General features: G+C 46.9%; 1 protein-coding gene across 5 annotated transcripts in view; it reads left to right on the forward strand.

Moving 5' to 3' along the window:
• KDM2A (lysine demethylase 2A) overlaps window positions 1-16,268 on the forward strand; it is a 148,667-nt gene extending 132,399 nt beyond the window's left edge. For 2 of the 5 annotated variants that reach the window (XM_030811304.1, XM_030811306.1), the window contains 9 exons: window positions 1,075-1,158; window positions 3,267-3,536; window positions 4,062-4,193; window positions 6,300-6,389; window positions 8,114-8,826; window positions 10,871-11,034; window positions 11,627-11,785; window positions 12,377-12,592; window positions 13,048-15,839. In XM_030811304.1, coding sequence (XP_030667164.1) covers window positions 1,075-1,158; window positions 3,267-3,536; window positions 4,062-4,193; window positions 6,300-6,389; window positions 8,114-8,826; window positions 10,871-11,034; window positions 11,627-11,785; window positions 12,377-12,592; window positions 13,048-13,229 — 2,010 coding nt within the window. In that variant the 3' untranslated portion in view covers window positions 13,230-15,839. Of the gene's footprint in view, window positions 1-1,074; window positions 1,159-3,266; window positions 3,537-4,061; window positions 4,194-6,299; window positions 6,390-8,113; window positions 8,827-10,870; window positions 11,035-11,626; window positions 11,786-12,376; window positions 12,593-13,047 lie in introns of all 5 variants that reach the window. The other 3 variants (XM_030811303.1, XM_030811307.1, XM_030811305.1) reach the window with 3 other exon arrangements.
• The last annotated feature ends 831 nt before the right edge of the window (window positions 16,269-17,099 follow it).

Consider the following 17,099-nt stretch of genomic DNA (forward strand, 5'->3'; position numbering starts at 1 on the left):
AAAATTAGCCGGGTATGGTGGCAGGTGCCTGTAATCCTAGCTACTCAGGAGGCTGAGGCAGGAGAATAGCTTGAACCCGGGAGGCGAGGCGGAGGTTGCAGTGAGCGAGATAGCGCCACTGCACTCCAGCCTGAGCAACAGAGTGAGACTCCATCTGAAAAAAAAAAAATTTTTTAAAAATGTTTGTTTCAAAATAACAGTCAACCAGTGTGATTCACTTAAGTGGCATTTTCTCACTGTATCATTGTTCGTAAGTCATTTAAATTTTATTGGTAATGCCATGAGAACTTTTGCCCCTAAGATTGTTCCTTTCCCCATTTAGAGGAATAAAGGCAAATAGCAGACTCTGTGGGTGTGTGTGTGTGTGTGAGAGAGAGAAAAAGAGAGATTTGAGATTGAGATTTCTGTAATCAGCCTTAGAAGAAAAGAGCCCTGGGTTGAATCAGCACATTAGGCTGTTCCATTCATCTCATTAATTCTGTATTAGCCAATCATTTTTATGCCACTTGGTTCACATCTGAGAAATAAAGGCAATACTTAATTACCTGATAATATTCACTAACTGGGGTAGAAAAGTAAAGAAGCAATAATAAAGTTTTACTGTCATATGTAGAACTGTATGAGAAGTAACACTTGTCGCCACAGTAAGTTAGTTGTTTCCGTGTGTTAGTATAATTAGTACACAAGTAAGGGATTGGGAGCAAAGGTGAGTTTGAAGTCCTTTCTGCTCCCCCACCACCACCACCCGCCCCCAGTAGAGATGGGTCTTGCTGTGTTTCCCAGGCTGGTCTCAAACTCCTGGCTCAAGTGATCCTCCCAGCTCTCACAGGCATGAGCCACTGTGCCCAGCCTCAAAGTTTTGATAATATTGCAGCAGCCTAAGTTTGAGTTTTCTCCTTCACCTTTGATTTATTTGTTTTCCAGTGAGTCTCTATATGAAGGGCAAATACAGACAGTTGCCACCCTGCCTCCCTTGCTACTCAAGGGTACTGAGGCAGTCTGGATGCTGTTCAGGGTGGTTGGCTCTTTGTTCACCCTGCCCTGATTTTTCCTTCTTTCCCCTCCTACCCTTAGATTTTGCTGGAGGAGCTTGCCAACAGCGATCCCAAGTTAGCCCTCACTGGAGTTCCTATAGTACAGTGGCCAAAAAGGGATAAGGTAAGAAACTATTTTGCTTGATCTTTAGGCTGCTTAAGCCTTTTGTTAGTTGATCATTACCATTCTGGGGAAAACAAGAACAACTAGAGGCAGATGGCTTTTGTTGCATTAATACAAACTGACAGAAAATCATTACTCAGTTCTGTTTTGACTCGTAGGTCAGGGTAATTGGCTATCTTTGGAGGTGACCTCTCTTAACAGAACTATCAAACTGGGAGGTCTCCCTCCAGATTCAGATGCCAAATTGTGCATTTGTTCACCAAAATGCATCCGCTTCTATCCTTGTGACCAGTAACTCAGTTATCTTCACAGATATGATTGAAAGCCAGTTAAAATAATTACATAGATATCTAAAAGGAGCAGAGTTTTTCTTTGGCATAGTGAGATCATTCTCTCAAAAATCCCCTTACCTTGGACTTTGCAGTATGGAATGGAAAAGAGAAGAAAGGGGCCGGGCATGGTGGCTCAGGCCTGTAATCCCAGCACTTTGGGAGGCCCAGGCGGGTGGATCACCTGAGGTCAGGAGTTCGAGACCAGCCTGGCCAACATGGTGAAACATCGTCTGTACCAAAAATACAAAAATTAAGCCAGGTGTGGTGGCATGCGCCTATAATCCCAGCTACTCGCAAGGCTGGGGCAGGAGAATCGCTTGAACCCAGGAGGCGGAGGTTGCAGTGAGCTGAGATCGCACCATTGCATTTCAGCCTGGGGGACAAGAGCGAAACTCTGTCTCAAAGAAAAAAAAAAAGAAGAAGAAAGGAATCACTGTCAGCTAATAAATTGTCAATTATCTATTTTTCATGCCTCTTCAGTTTAGATCCTGTATAATTTTTTTTCCCATACTGTCCTCTATCAAGGTTATGTATTAAATAAATGATAGCATTCTGATCCTGGCCGTGAATTTGGCAAATAAATGAGGCTTCTGTTTGTTGTTCCCTAGCTGAAACTTGCAAGGCCATCACATTCCAGGGGTGTTTAGGCAGAATATAAAGGTATGGAGTTGAACAATATATTTAGAGAATCACCTCCTCGTCCCTAGTGGGAGGAGTCCTACTTGGCCTCTGCTTGGCCACAGGTGACTGCCTTAAGACAATTCAGTCGTTTCTGGTTGTTGAGTATTTTGTGTCAGAAAAGTGTTTAAGATATGGTAAGAAATTAAAGTAGTAGAAAACATGGTCCTTGTCCTTGAAAAGGTCACCAGCAGGATAAATGCGAATGCTAAGAAATGTGTTCCACACTTAAATATTATTGGAGTGTCTGCTATGTACTAGGTTGTATGCTTGGATTTGGAGTACTAAAGAAATGAACGACTAGTTTCACCCTAAGGGAGTTTACTGTCTTCTTTAGGAATATAATCTGAGAAGTCAGGATGAGGAAATATTGGAGGGCTCCTAGAGTGACTTTAGTACATGGCACTTAATACAGAAAGCTCAGGGAGGGGTGAATCTTAACAGCTCTGCAAAAAGAAAGGGAAGCAGCTGAATTAGTAGGCCAAAGGGCTAGGACAAGGGCTGGTAAATTTTTCTGTAAAGGTCAAGATAGTAAATATTTTAGGTTTTGTACACCACACAGTCACAATTTCTCAGTTCTGCCATGGTAGCATGAAAGCAACCATTGATTGGCCAGGTGTGGTGGCTCACACCTGTAATCCCACCACTATGGGATGCCAAGGTGGGTGGATCACGAGGTCAGGAGATTGAGACCAATCTGGCTAACATGGTGAAACCAACCCCGCCTCTACAAAAAATACAAAAAAAATTAGCTGGGCGTGGTGGTGGGCGCCTGTAGTCCCAGCTACTTGGGAGGCTGAGGCAGGAGAATGGCAGGAACCCGGGAGGCGGAGCTTGCAGTGAGCCGAGATCATGCCACTGTATTCCAGCCTGGGCGACAAAGCGAGACTCTGTCTCAAAAAAAAAAAAAAGCAGTCATTGATAATACATAACACAAGATGAGTTGTGTGTCAATAAAATTTATTCTAGAAACAAGCAGTGGGCAGATCTGGCCATAGTGGGCCAAGCCCCAGGCTAGGTATGCTACCATGTAATCTTCTATCCTCTCCAGTCTTAAAGCAACCTGATATATTTGACCTTACTGCTTTTTCTTTCCAGCTTAAATTCCCCACTCGACCAAAGGTGCGGGTTCCTACCATCCCCATTACGAAGCCTCACACTATGAAACCAGCTCCACGGTTAACACCTGTGAGGCCAGCTGCTGCCTCCCCGATTGTATCAGGAGCCAGACGGAGACGAGTGCGATGTCGAAAATGCAAAGCCTGTGTGCAAGGAGAGTGTGGTGTTTGCCACTACTGCAGAGACATGAAGAAGTTTGGGGGGCCTGGACGCATGAAGCAGTCCTGTGTCCTCCGACAGTGCTTGGCAGTGAGTGATCTGCTGGGTAAAGAATTTGGGGGAGGGGTGGCAGTGCCAAAGGAACTGAAATACATATAGTGTAGAGTTAAAGAGACTTCAGAGTTGGAAAGAAGAGGTTTATACTCTCTTTTTGGCTTTATTTTGTACCTTTTCCCCCAGGTTTAGATGCAAGGTATCTAGTACTAAAAATCCGATTTAATCTTTAGGCTTTACCTAATTTTCAAAGAAGAGACCAGCATTTGAAGGGCAAATCATTGCTTTCTTTCCCCTCTTCAAGTAGATTAGAAAGGACCGGGGAGGCCAAGGATAGGCCAACTGAAAATAAACTAGTCTCTGGTGCCCAGGCAGTTGAGTCCTCCTCTTCCCCAGTCATTTTACCTACCCAAAACCTCCGTTCTCTCCACCCTGCCTCCATGCTTCCAGGTGTTTACTAGAGAATTATAGGACCCAAATCTCCCATCTTCAGTTTAAGGGAAACTGAAATGATAAGGATCTGAGTCAGTTCTCTTGGATTCTATCTTTGTCCTCTTGTAGCCCAGACTGCCTCACTCAGTCACATGTTCCCTCTGTGGAGAGGTGGATCAGAATGAAGAGACACAAGACTTTGAGAAGAAACTCATGGAATGCTGTATCTGCAATGAGATTGTTCATCCTGGCTGCCTCCAGGTGAGGAGAGCTATAAGGGGTTCCTGAAGTCTCAGCTAATGGAGCGAGTGACGCAACAGAATGGGACACTTGTGATGGGAGTGCCAGCATCCCTACTGTAGGCCATCAGCTCTGTGGTCACATAATGCAGTGGTCTAACATCAGCCCTTGATTCATATATGTACAATGTGTCAGGCATTGCGTTAGACCCTGAGGATAGAACAGTACACAAAATAGACCCAGTTCCTGTCCTCATGGAGCTTACAGTCTGGACTCTGGACTGGGTATGTAGAGTTCCCAGGCCATAATGGAACTGCATGGTGTGTTTTGGGATGCCTCAAGCCTTTAGGCATCTCTGATACATACTTCAGTGTACATCTGGATATTAGTTCCTCAGAGAGAGTGAGGATAATAGTATCAGGTAACATTTAATGAGTGCTGAGTCTGTATCAGGCTCAGTGCAGAGCTAAATAGCTTTTAAAAAGTAATAAAAAGTAATAAATTCAGATCTCAGCCTCAGAGATTGAGTCCAGCATGGGCTTTGTGTTCCAAAAGCTCCCCTGCTGATCCGAATTGTGCAGCCTGTGTGGAGAACCACTGTTTCCTTGGCCTTCTCAGAAAGTATCAGCTAAAATCATGACTCGCCTGACAGTGATGATAAGACATTGTCATTCATGAGAAGCAATTTCAGAAAGGTTAAAATGTGTATACCTTTTATAGATTTTTGGTTTTTTTGAATACTCTATAGCAGCAAATCTATAACAGAAACAATAGTAGGTCAGTATTTGGAGACATTAAGCATATGTTGAATGAAGAACCGAGTTTTTGTTTTGTTTTGTTTTTGAGACATAGCCTTGTTTTGTTGCCCAGGCTAGAGTGCAGTGGCACGATTACACATTTATTCATTTAATGATATAAATGATTCTTATGATATTTCTTTTTTTTTTTTTTTTTTTTTTTTTTTTGAGACAGAGTCTTGCTTCTGGCACCCAGGCTAGAGTGCAGTGGCGTGACCTCGGCTCACTGCAAACTTTATCTCCCATGTTCAAGTGATTCTCCTGCCTCAGCCTCCCTAGTAGTTGGGATTACAGGCACGCGCCACTGCGCCCAGCTAATTTTTGTGTTTTTAGTAGAGATGGGGTTTCACGATGTTGGCCAGGCCGGTCTCGAACTCCTGACCTCAAGTGATTCACCCGCCTTGGCCTCCAAAAGTGCTGGGATTATAGGTGTGAGCCACCGCTCCCGGCCTGATTCTTACGATATTTTAACAGCATTACAATCTTTTTTTTTTTTAAGACATGGTCTCCCTCTGTTGCCCAGGCTGGAGTATAGTGGTGAGATTTTGGCTCACTGCAGCCTCTATCTCCTGGGTTCAAACAATTCTGCCTCAGCCTCCTGAGTAGCTGGGATTACAGGCATGCACCACCACGCCCAGCTAGTTTTGTGTTAAGTAGAGACGGGGTTTCACCATGTTGGCCAGGTTGGTCTTGAACTCCTGGCATCAAGCGATCCGCCCACCTTGGCCTCCCAAAGTGCTGGGATTACAGGCGTGAGCCACCATGCCCTGCCAGCTTTACCATCTTTAAAGTTTGTTTGATTAATTATAACTTGGTGAAGATTTAAATGGTGCATATTACATCTATTAACATATCTCAAACCCACAGAATTGATGAAATAGGATATTAATTCCATGATGATGATAATGGCTAATACAAAGGGTTTTCTGTATGCCAAGTACTTTGTTAAATTCTTTACACAATGAATAATTTAATCTTCACCACAACCCTATAAGGTGGGTTTTGTTGTATCTCTGGCAATTATATTGTTGTATCTCTGTGTATTAGTTCCTGAGGGAAACTGAAGGTAATAAAATAAGCATTTTACAGTGGAGAACACTGAGTCACAGAGACTAGAGCATTAGTCCCTAAACCCAAGCTATCAGAACCTGTGCCCCACTGTCAAGATCAGGTTCAGCACCATTGGCTATTTGGGGCTGGATTGCTCACAGTTTTTCTCCCTTTATGGACCAATGTTGTTGAGAAATGAGTAATTCTTCCCAACTGTGTTATTGTTGGATAAAGGAAGCTTGAGAGACAGGCTTTTAAAAACATCTCTGTCTTCCTATAGATGGATGGAGAGGGGTTGCTTAACGAAGAATTGCCAAATTGCTGGGAATGTCCAAAGTGCTACCAGGAGGACAGCTCAGAGAAAGCCCAGGTAAAGGAACCTTACCAGATTTGCACTGTGACAGAAAGGAGGCATCAAATGTGGGGGAGTCAAATGTGGGGGAGTCAAATGTGGGGGATTGCTACACGTTTGCCTTTGCGTTAGTGTTCACACGGTTTCTCTGACCTAGGAGATTATTTTTGTTTGGTTTGGTATGTTTTTCCTTTGGTTAATTTTTCTTTGTTAGAGTTTGTAGCATTGTGTTTTGTATTACTAAATATTGTTCCACTTGGGATCTGCAAATTCCTAAGGTCCTTTTATACTCTGGGGCCCTACAAAGAGAGGAACCACGGCTGGGCTATTTGAGGAGAGAAATTAGGTGAGTAGGATCCCTCCTGAGGAATGTTAACTAGAGGAGAGGCAGTGGCCTGAGGCAGCCAGTGAGTGCAGCAGTGTACTTGAGCTTCCAGTTAAGCAGGTTCACATTTTTGTCATCTTCACTTTTGTGGCCTGGCAGAAAACCCTGCCCTGCCTATCCCACATGCCCAAATGTGTCATGTGGAGGCAGCCCCTCCCCCAGAGAGGACCAGTGCTATGACCTTGGCCCAAAGGAGCTGAGGTTGCTGACCAGTGGTTGCCAATAATGTCAAAGGGCCAAAAGGACTGTAGTTACTCTGGGTGACAAGGCAAGACCAGCTGTGGACACCTACAGGAGGAGATGGCTTTCCAAGTGCCAGTCTTCCAAGGACCCTTGCACAGGAGCGGGGAAGGGGGCAGAAGGGAATTTTCTTACCTTTTTATTTATTCCCACTTGGATACTAAGATAGTTGAATTTTTCAATCTATTTGTCTTTGAGGGCAAGGATTTTTGAAGTTGACTAGGGCCAAAGTTCTCCTAAGTTCTTGCACTAGTGGCCTTTACATGTGTCTTCACTAGTGATGTTGAGTGTTTGCATCTCTGCTGTAGCAGATGTGTTGGCAGATGGCTATGTTTTAGTATTACCTTCTAATACATTGGAAAAGGTAGCATCCAAAAGGTGGTCATTTTCTTCCAACCATAATGTAAGGAGGAAAAGGAGCAGAGACCACGGTTGTTGCTTAGAGACATAAAACGTCTCCTTGCAAAAAACCTGAACTACTGATATGGTTCCTAGTGGAACATGTTTACTGGGCTTTGTCATAGCATAATCATAGTGGGCTCCAGGAAGGACAAGTATCTGGAGAGCACAAATGCAACAGCTAAAGTTGGGGGCTCTTGTGGGATTCCTCACCATAATCCTGAGTGAATCTCTCTGTAGCAACCCAGTTTCTCACAGAGGATCTTGTTCTCTGCGTTATTATTCACGTGGGGGATGGAGTGGAAGATGCAGCCTGATGGAGTCAAACTTAGACTGTGGTAGAGCTAGAAGCCAATGGTGTTTACCACTGTCAGACTCAGGATCTTAGTTCAAATGGTATATGTGGGCTTTTTCCACCATGAAACAGAAATACGCCTCTTGGGTGAAAGAGGTAAGTCAGAGACACAATTAAAAATGGTCAGGCCAGGTGCAATGGCTCACACCTATAATTCCAGCACTTTGGGAGGCCAAGGCAGGCGGATCACTTGAGCCCAGGAGTTGGAGACGAGCCTGGGCCGACTCTGAGGGAATGACCCCCTCTCCAACAGTGACCTTTCTTCTCTCTGGTCTCCTGAGAGCAAGGGAGGTCCACCCTGTCTGTTCAGAAGGTTTGGAAGAAAGGAAGCACTGATGTTGCTTTTCTGGGCCTGTTTTGCAGAAGCGGAAAATGGAAGAGAGTGACGAAGAAGCTGTGCAAGCCAAAGTCCTGCGGCCCCTGCGGAGCTGCGATGAGCCTCTCACGCCCCCGCCTCATTCACCCACTTCCATGCTGCAGCTCATCCATGACCCGGTTTCCCCCCGGGGTATGGTGACTCGGTCATCCCCTGGGGCTGGCCCCAGCGACCACCACAGTGCCAGCCGCGATGAGCGCTTCAAACGGCGGCAGTTGCTGCGGCTGCAGGCCACAGAGCGCACCATGGTACGGGAAAAGGAGAACAATCCCAGCGGCAAAAAGGAGCTGTCTGAAGTTGAGAAAGCCAAGATCCGGGGATCGTACCTCACTGTCACGCTACAGAGGCCCACCAAAGAGCTCCACGGGACATCCATTGTGCCCAAGCTGCAGGCCATCACGGCCTCCTCTGCCAACCTTCGCCATTCCCCCCGTGTGCTAGTGCAGCACTGCCCAGCCCGAACCCCCCAGCGTGGGGATGAGGAGGGGCTGGGGGGAGAGGAGGAGGAAGAGGAGGAGGAGGAGGAGGAAGATGACAGTGCAGAGGAGGGGGGTGCAGCCAGGCTGAATGGCCGGGGCAGTTGGGCTCAGGATGGAGACGAAAGCTGGATGCAGCGGGAGGTCTGGATGTCTGTCTTCCGCTACCTCAGCCGCAGAGAACTTTGTGAATGTATGCGAGTGTGCAAGACGTGGTATAAATGGTGAGCAGGGATTCAGGGGGTCAGGAATTAGGGGTATGGGAGTAGGTGGCAGGCTTTCCATATGAGAACAGCATGCACCTTGGCATCTGAAAGCCTGTGGGGTCTTATGAGGAGTGAATTGACCCTTTTTCCCAAACTTTGGGTCCTGTTTAAAGATGTAGCCTGTAGTACCCGCAGATGTCATTAGGGAACTGGCCATTTGCCTCCTGGCCCTGCTCTATACTTTCCCATGTGTCTTTGTTATGGGGAGAGAGACTGATTTGGGGGATAGATTTGTAGTCTGTGCTAAAACTTGAGAGTCTTGCTGGCTGAAAATTGCCTCCTCAAGTCAGCTGAACTCATCACGTGTTCGTTGAGAGCCTATGATGTTCTAGTCACTCTTCTGGTGCTGATAACACAGATAACCTCACTTAAGCCCCTGACTCAATTACCTCTCCATTCAGTGAGAAGTGGGCATGGTTTTCAAGATGAATTTGAAGGTGCTTACATTTTTCTTCAGTTTTAATGCTCATCCCCCCAAACCTGGATCAGAATTCCCTTTTCCAGCAAGCAGAGTCCAGTTTTGAAGCTTCCTTAATGAGAGCTACCATTTCTTCTTCTTAAGTTGGACAGACACTTGGGGGAAAAAATTCCTAGTGATGATGAACAAGGAGCTTCCCATTGGGCACTGTTGCTTTTTCCTTAAACTCTGGTATATATTTAGTCTAGGTATATCCTTTTTATCTGGGTCACCACACATCCTATTACAGTAGTGTGGTGTCCTGACCAATGGCATTCACTCAGGAACTTTTTAGAAATGTCAACTGTCAGGACCCTCATAGGCCTCTTAAATCAGAACCTCTTGGGATGGGCTCAGCAGTCTGCTTTAACAGGCGCTCCTCCAGGGGACTCTGATGCATGCTTGAGTTTAGAGCAGCAAAATCTGCTGTATTGTCAGCAGCTTGCTTCTGCCATAGAAGCTTCATGTGCCACTGGTAAAATTGTTTCAGTCTCTAAATAGACCCTATTCTTTGCAAACATGAGTTTATTTCCCAAATCTGAATTAATGTATAGTGTATCTAAATTCTCCTTTTTTTTTTTTTTTTTTTTTTTTTGTATTTTTTAGTAGAGACGGGGTTTCACCGTGGTCTCGATCTCCTGACCTCGTGATCCGCCCGCCTCGGCCTCCCAAAGTGCTGGGATTACAAGCGTGAGCCACCGCGCCCGGCCTAAATTCTCCTTAATATTTCTCTGTCTAGGGATAGTAGGACTGCTTGGCTCTACCTCTTGGTTTTCAGGGCAAGGCACATCAGATTCCCATTATGTGCTGTCTCTCTTCCCCTGCCAACCAGGCTGAGGGGCAGGGGCTATAAAATATTAAATGGAAGCCAGCATGTTGTGGTTTGTGGCCTGTAGATTTGTAGACTGCAGTGGAAAGCCAGGCCTATCCCTTTCAGTTCTGATCTGGCCTGGCTAGAAAATGTCAGGATAGCACTGAGGCAGAACTTGAGGGTGGGAGAGGACTCTGTAAGCCTGATAAAGAGCCTCTTTTGACCTGATACAGTAATGGGCTAAAGGCAGGGTGAATTGTGGATGTGCTGAGTAGCACCCCGCATTTCAGGCAGCTGCAAGTGACTGACAAGGGAGGGAATGGAGCAGGCTTTCTTAGCTTTAGACAGTAAGAAGTCTAGAAACTTTAAGAGGCTCCCTTATATACACTTCAGCAGGAACCATGCCATTTTAATGCAGATGAAGGAGTTATAGACTTGCTTGCTGTGGGTCCCTAACAACTGTTGTGTTCTCAAACACTCCAGAATAAATCAGGGTAAAGTGGTCAAGTTATATACTATCAACATACAAGTTTGCAAAGCGTATAGTTGTTGTAGAGTTCAAGGCAATTTTTTGCCTATTCTGTGAGGCAAAAAATGATACGGTGTGATCCCTGTACATTTGTAGAAGAACGGGCCTCCAGGTGCTCTGCTTTTCCCAGAAGCCATAAACAGCCTGTGATGAGAGCTCCACTGATCAAGTTCATGAAGGCGAGTTCTCTTCCCTTCTATCACAGGTGCTGCGACAAGAGACTTTGGACAAAAATTGACTTGAGTAGGTGTAAGGCCATTGTGCCCCAGGCCCTCAGTGGCATCATCAAGAGGCAGCCAGTCAGCCTTGACCTCAGCTGGACCAACATCTCTAAAAAGCAACTGACATGGCTCGTCAATAGGCTGCCAGGTAAGTGAGCAGCCCTGCCGCTGTCTTTCCAGGGGCCCAGAAGAAGCGGGCAAGAAAAGTTGCATTATTGGCAGTGCTTCTTAGCATCACTTGTGGGCAGTGTAGGGCAGCAGTCCCATGCCATTGTTGCTTAGCAAGAGGTTTACCCAGGGCCATCTTAAGTGCCAGTCTCCCAGGCAGCACTCTGGACTGGCAGGCCAATCACTGCAGTGGACAGCAAAGAGAACGGAATCAATGTTGCTGCCAGCCCTGCAGTTCTCCTCAGCATAACCACTAAAGAGGAAATTTGAGTCAGATGTTACTTTGGTCAGCTCCTTATAAGCCCTTGTTCTCTTCAGCATTTTGAGCACATGGAAAGACAGGAAGTCACTCCTTGTATTGCTCTGGTGGGAACTAATCAATCAATTTACCACTAAAGCTAGAAGATGTAGTATAGGATACCATGGAAATCTTTGAGCTGGATGACTAAAAGATTAGGCATAGTTCTTCTCTCCTGTTAGACTGGAAGTTTGTTCACCTTGCTCAGATCGTTACGGCTCTGAGTATGCTGGGAAACAGTGTATTATTACGTGTCTCATTCCATCCATTGCAGGATTGAAAGACCTCCTCCTAGCAGGCTGCTCCTGGTCTGCAGTCTCTGCCCTCAGCACCTCCAGCTGCCCCCTTCTCAGGACCCTTGATCTTCGGTGGGCAGTAGGAATCAAGGACCCTCAAATTCGGGACTTGCTTACTCCACCAGCTGATAAACCAGGTATGCTCTGGGCCTGACTTCTCTGTGCTTGTCTTGCGGTAGCTTTGTCTTCCAAACAGACCTCATCCTCAGAAGCTAAGGTAGTCTCAGAAATGATGCTGTGGAAGAACAGAAGAGCACAAAATGAAAACAGAATGATGGACTATGTACAAGAATAGGGTAACTATAAGCAGATAACTACCTACAAACAATGGAGTAAGTCCATTTTGTGAGTTGGTGGAGCTTGGGGCCCAGAGAGTGTAAGCCTGAAAAAGTCTGAGAAGGCTTTATGGTTGAGGTGGAGTCAAAAGCTATTTGCATGATGGTCTAGAAAAGTGTGGTGGTATTGGAAGGGGAGGAGCATTCTGCACATAGCCTTTTGCTGTGTGCATGAGGCATAATCTAGCAGCTTGAGAAGAAAGAAAACTTGTCTGGTTTCTTAGAAACTGCCTACACACAGTGCTCACACCCTGAAGGCAGGGCTGGGTGTGGGCAGTTCTACTTAACCCCTTCAAGGGGGCCTGGCCAGCAAGTAGCTGTTGCTGCCTGGAGCCTTGAAACTGGATTAGAGAATTGAGAGTTTTGCTCTAGGCTCTTCTCTTGCCTGTACAGGTCAGGACAATCGCAGCAAGCTCCGGAACATGACCGACTTCCGGCTGGCAGGCCTTGACATCACAGATGCCACGCTTCGCCTCATCATTCGCCACATGCCTCTCCTGTCTCGACTCGACCTCAGTCACTGCAGCCACCTTACAGATCAGTCCTCCAATCTACTCACTGCTGTCGGGTCTTCCACTCGCTACTCTCTCACAGAGCTCAATATGGCAGGTATGCCGCTACAGTTGTTCATAATCAGCGTTGCCCCCTGCCTGCAGCCTTCCCTGGAACTTGATCAGTAAACCAGAATGACCTTGGGTCTGTTGATTGACCCACATTAGCTCGTTTCTTCACATCTGGACAAGGACATGGATTTCTATCCCTTTTTTAACTGATGGGGGACTGAGGCCTGGAGTAGTTAAGTCGGTTGCCTGTGTACGCAGCCAACATCCAGCTGGAGTTTGGTCAGCCTTGCAGCCCTTGTGCTTGTTGTCATGTGATGATGGGAGTGAGGCAGCAGGATCCCTTTAGAGGTGCTGCTGATGGCACTTCTGGTCTCTGAGCCAGGTAGTTGTGGGACAAAGAGGGCTTTTGTTTAGCATTTTGAAGGAAAGACGGCTACAGGAATTGAATGGCAGAGGAAGGTTGTGTGTATGTGAGCACTGTCATGTCCACTTTCCCGACAGGTTGCAATAAATTGACAGACCAGACCCTGATCTACCTACGGCGCATTGCCAACGTCACCTTGATCGACCTTCGAGGATGCAAGCAGATCACTCGAAAAGCCTGCGAGCACTTCATCTCAGACTTGTCCATCAACAGCCTCTACTGCCTGTCTGACGAGAAGCTGATACAGAAGATCAGCTAAGACACACCCAGCCCAGACTCAACAGGAAACCCATCTTCCCCTGACTCCCCACCGAGGAGAGCCTCTCCTCAACCCTGCACGGGCTCTGAGGCCAGCGTCACACTCCCTCTCTGCTCTCCTGTCCCTTGAGCCCTTCCTGTACAGGTGGGGCAGAGAGGGTGGTGGACACCAGGCTTACCTGCCTGCTCCTCTCCCTCCTAAGGAAAAGGGAGTAGCAGATTGATCTGAGGGGAAAGCACAGGCTGTGCTGTCGAGGCGCCTGCTCGCTTACTCGCCTGCCAGGAGGCCGGGCTCTCAGTTTGGAGTGTTTGTGCAAACTTCATCTGCACTGGGCCCTGTGCCCCTCCTCCCCATCCATGGTCCCCAGCAGTGCCTGGTTCTGAGCAAACTCCCAGGGAAGAAAGCAGCCCTGTCTCCATGGCCAGGTTCTTGTGGTGTCCAGTGCGCGTCTCTCCTCCATCACACTCTCCCGGCTTGCGCAGGAGGGGCCAGCAGCCCCAGGAGTCCCAGACCCGTGCCGATCACACTGGTGCTGTTGAGATGTCCCAAACCTCACGTCCTTAACTGTGCTCTCCCTCCTTTCCTCTCCCTTGAGCTTGGTTCTGCCCAGCACTCGTGCTTGTTCACATAATTAGGTTTCCCACCCCAGCCTACCCGACTTACTTGCTAGTCTCTATGAGGTCCTTATTGCACTTATTGGGGTTGAAGCTCTTCAGAGGAGCTGGAACTGTCTACCCCAGGGACACACCCATTTCGTTGCTACCCAAGTGGATTCTGAGACAGGCACCATCTCCTTGTTCCCCCTCTCTCTTTTGCCTCCCACTGACTGCCCTTTTCCATGTGTCTTCATTCTGCCTGAAGAAGGCTTTCCCAGGATGCACGTCCTCAGAGGGAGCAGCCTATCTCCCCCAAGCTGGAGGCGGCAGAGGACTGGGCCAAGCCCCAACCTGCCTCCCAGCCAGGCTCCTCCAGGCCTCTGGTTTAGCGGAGTTCCCCGAGCCCAGGCCTGTGTCTAGCCCCAGTGGCTCACTGACCTTTCAGGGCAGTCAGGGGGTCCTGCTTAGAAGCCAGTCACCTGCCCTCTGCCTGCAGCCATGGAAGGGGGTGTGCATGTGCCTCTGTGTGTGTGGCTGAGTGTATTCCGCGTGTGTGTGTGGAGGGAGGGAGGGAGGGGAGCATGGTGTCTCCCGCTCCACCACCCTTTGTCGAGCCCCATCAGCTGCCCCCTTTTACTTTGCATTGAACGGCCTGTCCAAAGATCCTCTCTCTAGGGCAGCAGAGAGCTTTTTGCACTTTAAAAAAAAAAGAAAGAAAGAAAGGTCGGCATTTCTTTTGGGTCAGTATTTTTAAGTGTGTGAGGAGATGCTCAGTAGCAGCAGCCTATGGCAAGAGCTTATAAATGATTGATGCAAATTTGCACTCTGCTCCCCCTCTGTAAGGATACTGATAGCACAACCTCTTCTTCTCCCCACCCCTGCCCCACCTTCTGGTCCTCCATCCTTGTCCCTTTCTGGCCCTCTTCCTGTAGCCCAGTCTCAGGCTTTCCTCTTCCTGAAGCCCTACAGAGGTAGGGAATGGAGCCCAGGCACCAGGGGTCTGAAGTGTGAGCCACTGAGAAGAGAGACGCCAACTGCACCCTTGCCACTTCCAAAGCAATAGAGGCAGAGTGGTCCCCTCTTTGCCACCTAGGCCAGTTTTGACCCTGGCATTAACTGGCCTTAGAAGAAACTGGATCCTGGTAGGGGGTGGCATTTTGTCTGTTTCTTCCAATCTGCTGAATATTTTGGCTGCACCTTACAAACAGCAGTCTGCTCCCATGACCCTCTGCCCACTTCCATTGGTCTCCAGACCCCAATAATCTGGGGTTGAAACTTTGAGGAAATGCCAGTGACTTATTCCAGAGTGCCTCAGTTAGGGGAACTTCTCTGTAAAGAACCCTGGGTATTGAGCAAAAACCTTATTATTGTTAATGACCTGTAATTGGAAGCTTCCTGCCTTTTTCTTTGGTTGCTCCTGTGGAAAATACTGAAAAGATTACTTTGTTTTATTTTGTTGTCTTTTTATAAAAGGGAAGGTGGAGAGACCCCTTCAGAGCAGGGATTGTGCCGGGAGAGTGCCTCTGACTTTGGGACATTTCATCCACAGAAATTTCCAAGCCAATGGTTTCTTTTGGGTTTTGGTTTTTATGTTTGTTTTTTTGGGGTTTGGAAAAACATGCATTTTTACCGTGCACGTAAATTGGTCAGCAGAAAAGGGAGCCCAGAAGAGGCAGCAGATGGACCATGCCCTTGCTGGGTTTTCCTTTTCTTTGGGACTGTGAGGGGAAATGGTTTTTAGAGGTGAGGGTTGGTCCATGTGGAGGAAAGAAGTGTCTCTGTTGGGGGACAGAGGAACCTGGGGAGTCCATCGCATGTCCTACAATCTGCTCTTAGACACGGCCTTGCCAGGAGAGCCTGCCCTCAGACTGCAGGACCAGAACCCCTGCCTCCATCTTTCCAAGCACCGGGGCGAAAAACCACAAAGGAAAGGAAGAAAATTTATATATATATAATATAAAATCACTTGGTGATTAAAAAAATAACTGCTCCATAAATAAAACTCCTAAAGTCACTTATGTTTAAAGGGTTTGGTTGTGTTTTTTGTTTTTCGGAGAAATATTGTAAATATATATTTTTTTGTTGCTGATTTAGAGTCAATCTCCAATGTTGTGCTAAAAAGTTTAAATTAAATGTAAGCATTAAGGGGATAAGTCTTATGCTATCTCAGTTGACACATTGAGGTTATTTTGGGCCAGAGAAGGAGGAAGCTAGTTGGACTTTGTTTTGTTTTCCAAAAGTTCTCCACTATTGGTTTTAGAGAGAGCAAGGACATCTTTCCTCTGACACGTGGGAATGGGTGATATTTGTGTAATAAAATTTTTAAAAGACAAAAAAAGAAATAGCCTCCAATGGGAAATATTTTAATTTAGGTTTTGTTTTTGTTTGGGGGTTTTTTGTTTTTGTTTTTTTTAAAAAAATAAAAAGGCTTTAAAAACAAAAACTAAACCTTTTCTGCTTCGGTGTGTGCGTGTGAGCAAGTAAGTCAGAAGGCTAAGGCCAAGGAGCCCTTGCTTGAACTCTCAGCAGCAGCAGCAGCAGAACTAGGGGGCATGTTTACTGCTTGGATTTCCTTAGCTTATTTTTTAAACACCAAAAAGCAGCACTTGCTTCTAGAAACACAACGTTTACTTCATCTTTTTTTTTTTTTTTTTGAGATGGAGTCTCGCTCTGTCTGCCCAGGCTGGAGTGCAAGGGCACAATCTCGGCTCACTGCAGTTTCCACCTCCCGGGTTCAAGCGATTCTTCTGCCTCAGCCTCCGGAGTAGTTAGGATTACAGGCACTCACCATCATGTCTAGCCCATTTGTGTGTGTGTGTGTGTGTGTGTGTGTGTGTGTGTGTGTGTGTGTATGTGTGTGTGTGTGTGTGTGTGTTTGTAGAGACAGGGTTTCACCATGTTGGCCAGGCTGGTCTTGAACTCCTGACCTCAGGTAATCCGCTCGCCTCCTCCTCCCAGAGTGCTGGGATTATAGGCATGAGCCACCTCGCCCAGCCCCAAGGTGGGCTACTACTACTTCCCTCCCCTGCATAAAACCCTTCATTGTGTTCATCTCAGGATAAAGTCTGAACGTGGCATGTAATGTGGCCCATGAGGCTGCCAGGCCCTCAGGCTTCATTGCCCACCATTTGTCCCTCTTCCTCTCCACTCATAGCCAACTTTTCAATTAACACCATCTCTGGGTCTTTCTATGCCCTGTTCACTCCACCTGGTACACCTAACTTGGTTTACCTATTACTTTCTCTGGGAAACCATCTCCTCCTTTACTCTAGAC

Source organism: Nomascus leucogenys, chromosome 4, assembly GCF_006542625.1.
Source record: "Nomascus leucogenys isolate Asia chromosome 4, Asia_NLE_v1, whole genome shotgun sequence".
Taxonomy (NCBI): domain Eukaryota; kingdom Metazoa; phylum Chordata; class Mammalia; order Primates; family Hylobatidae; genus Nomascus; species Nomascus leucogenys.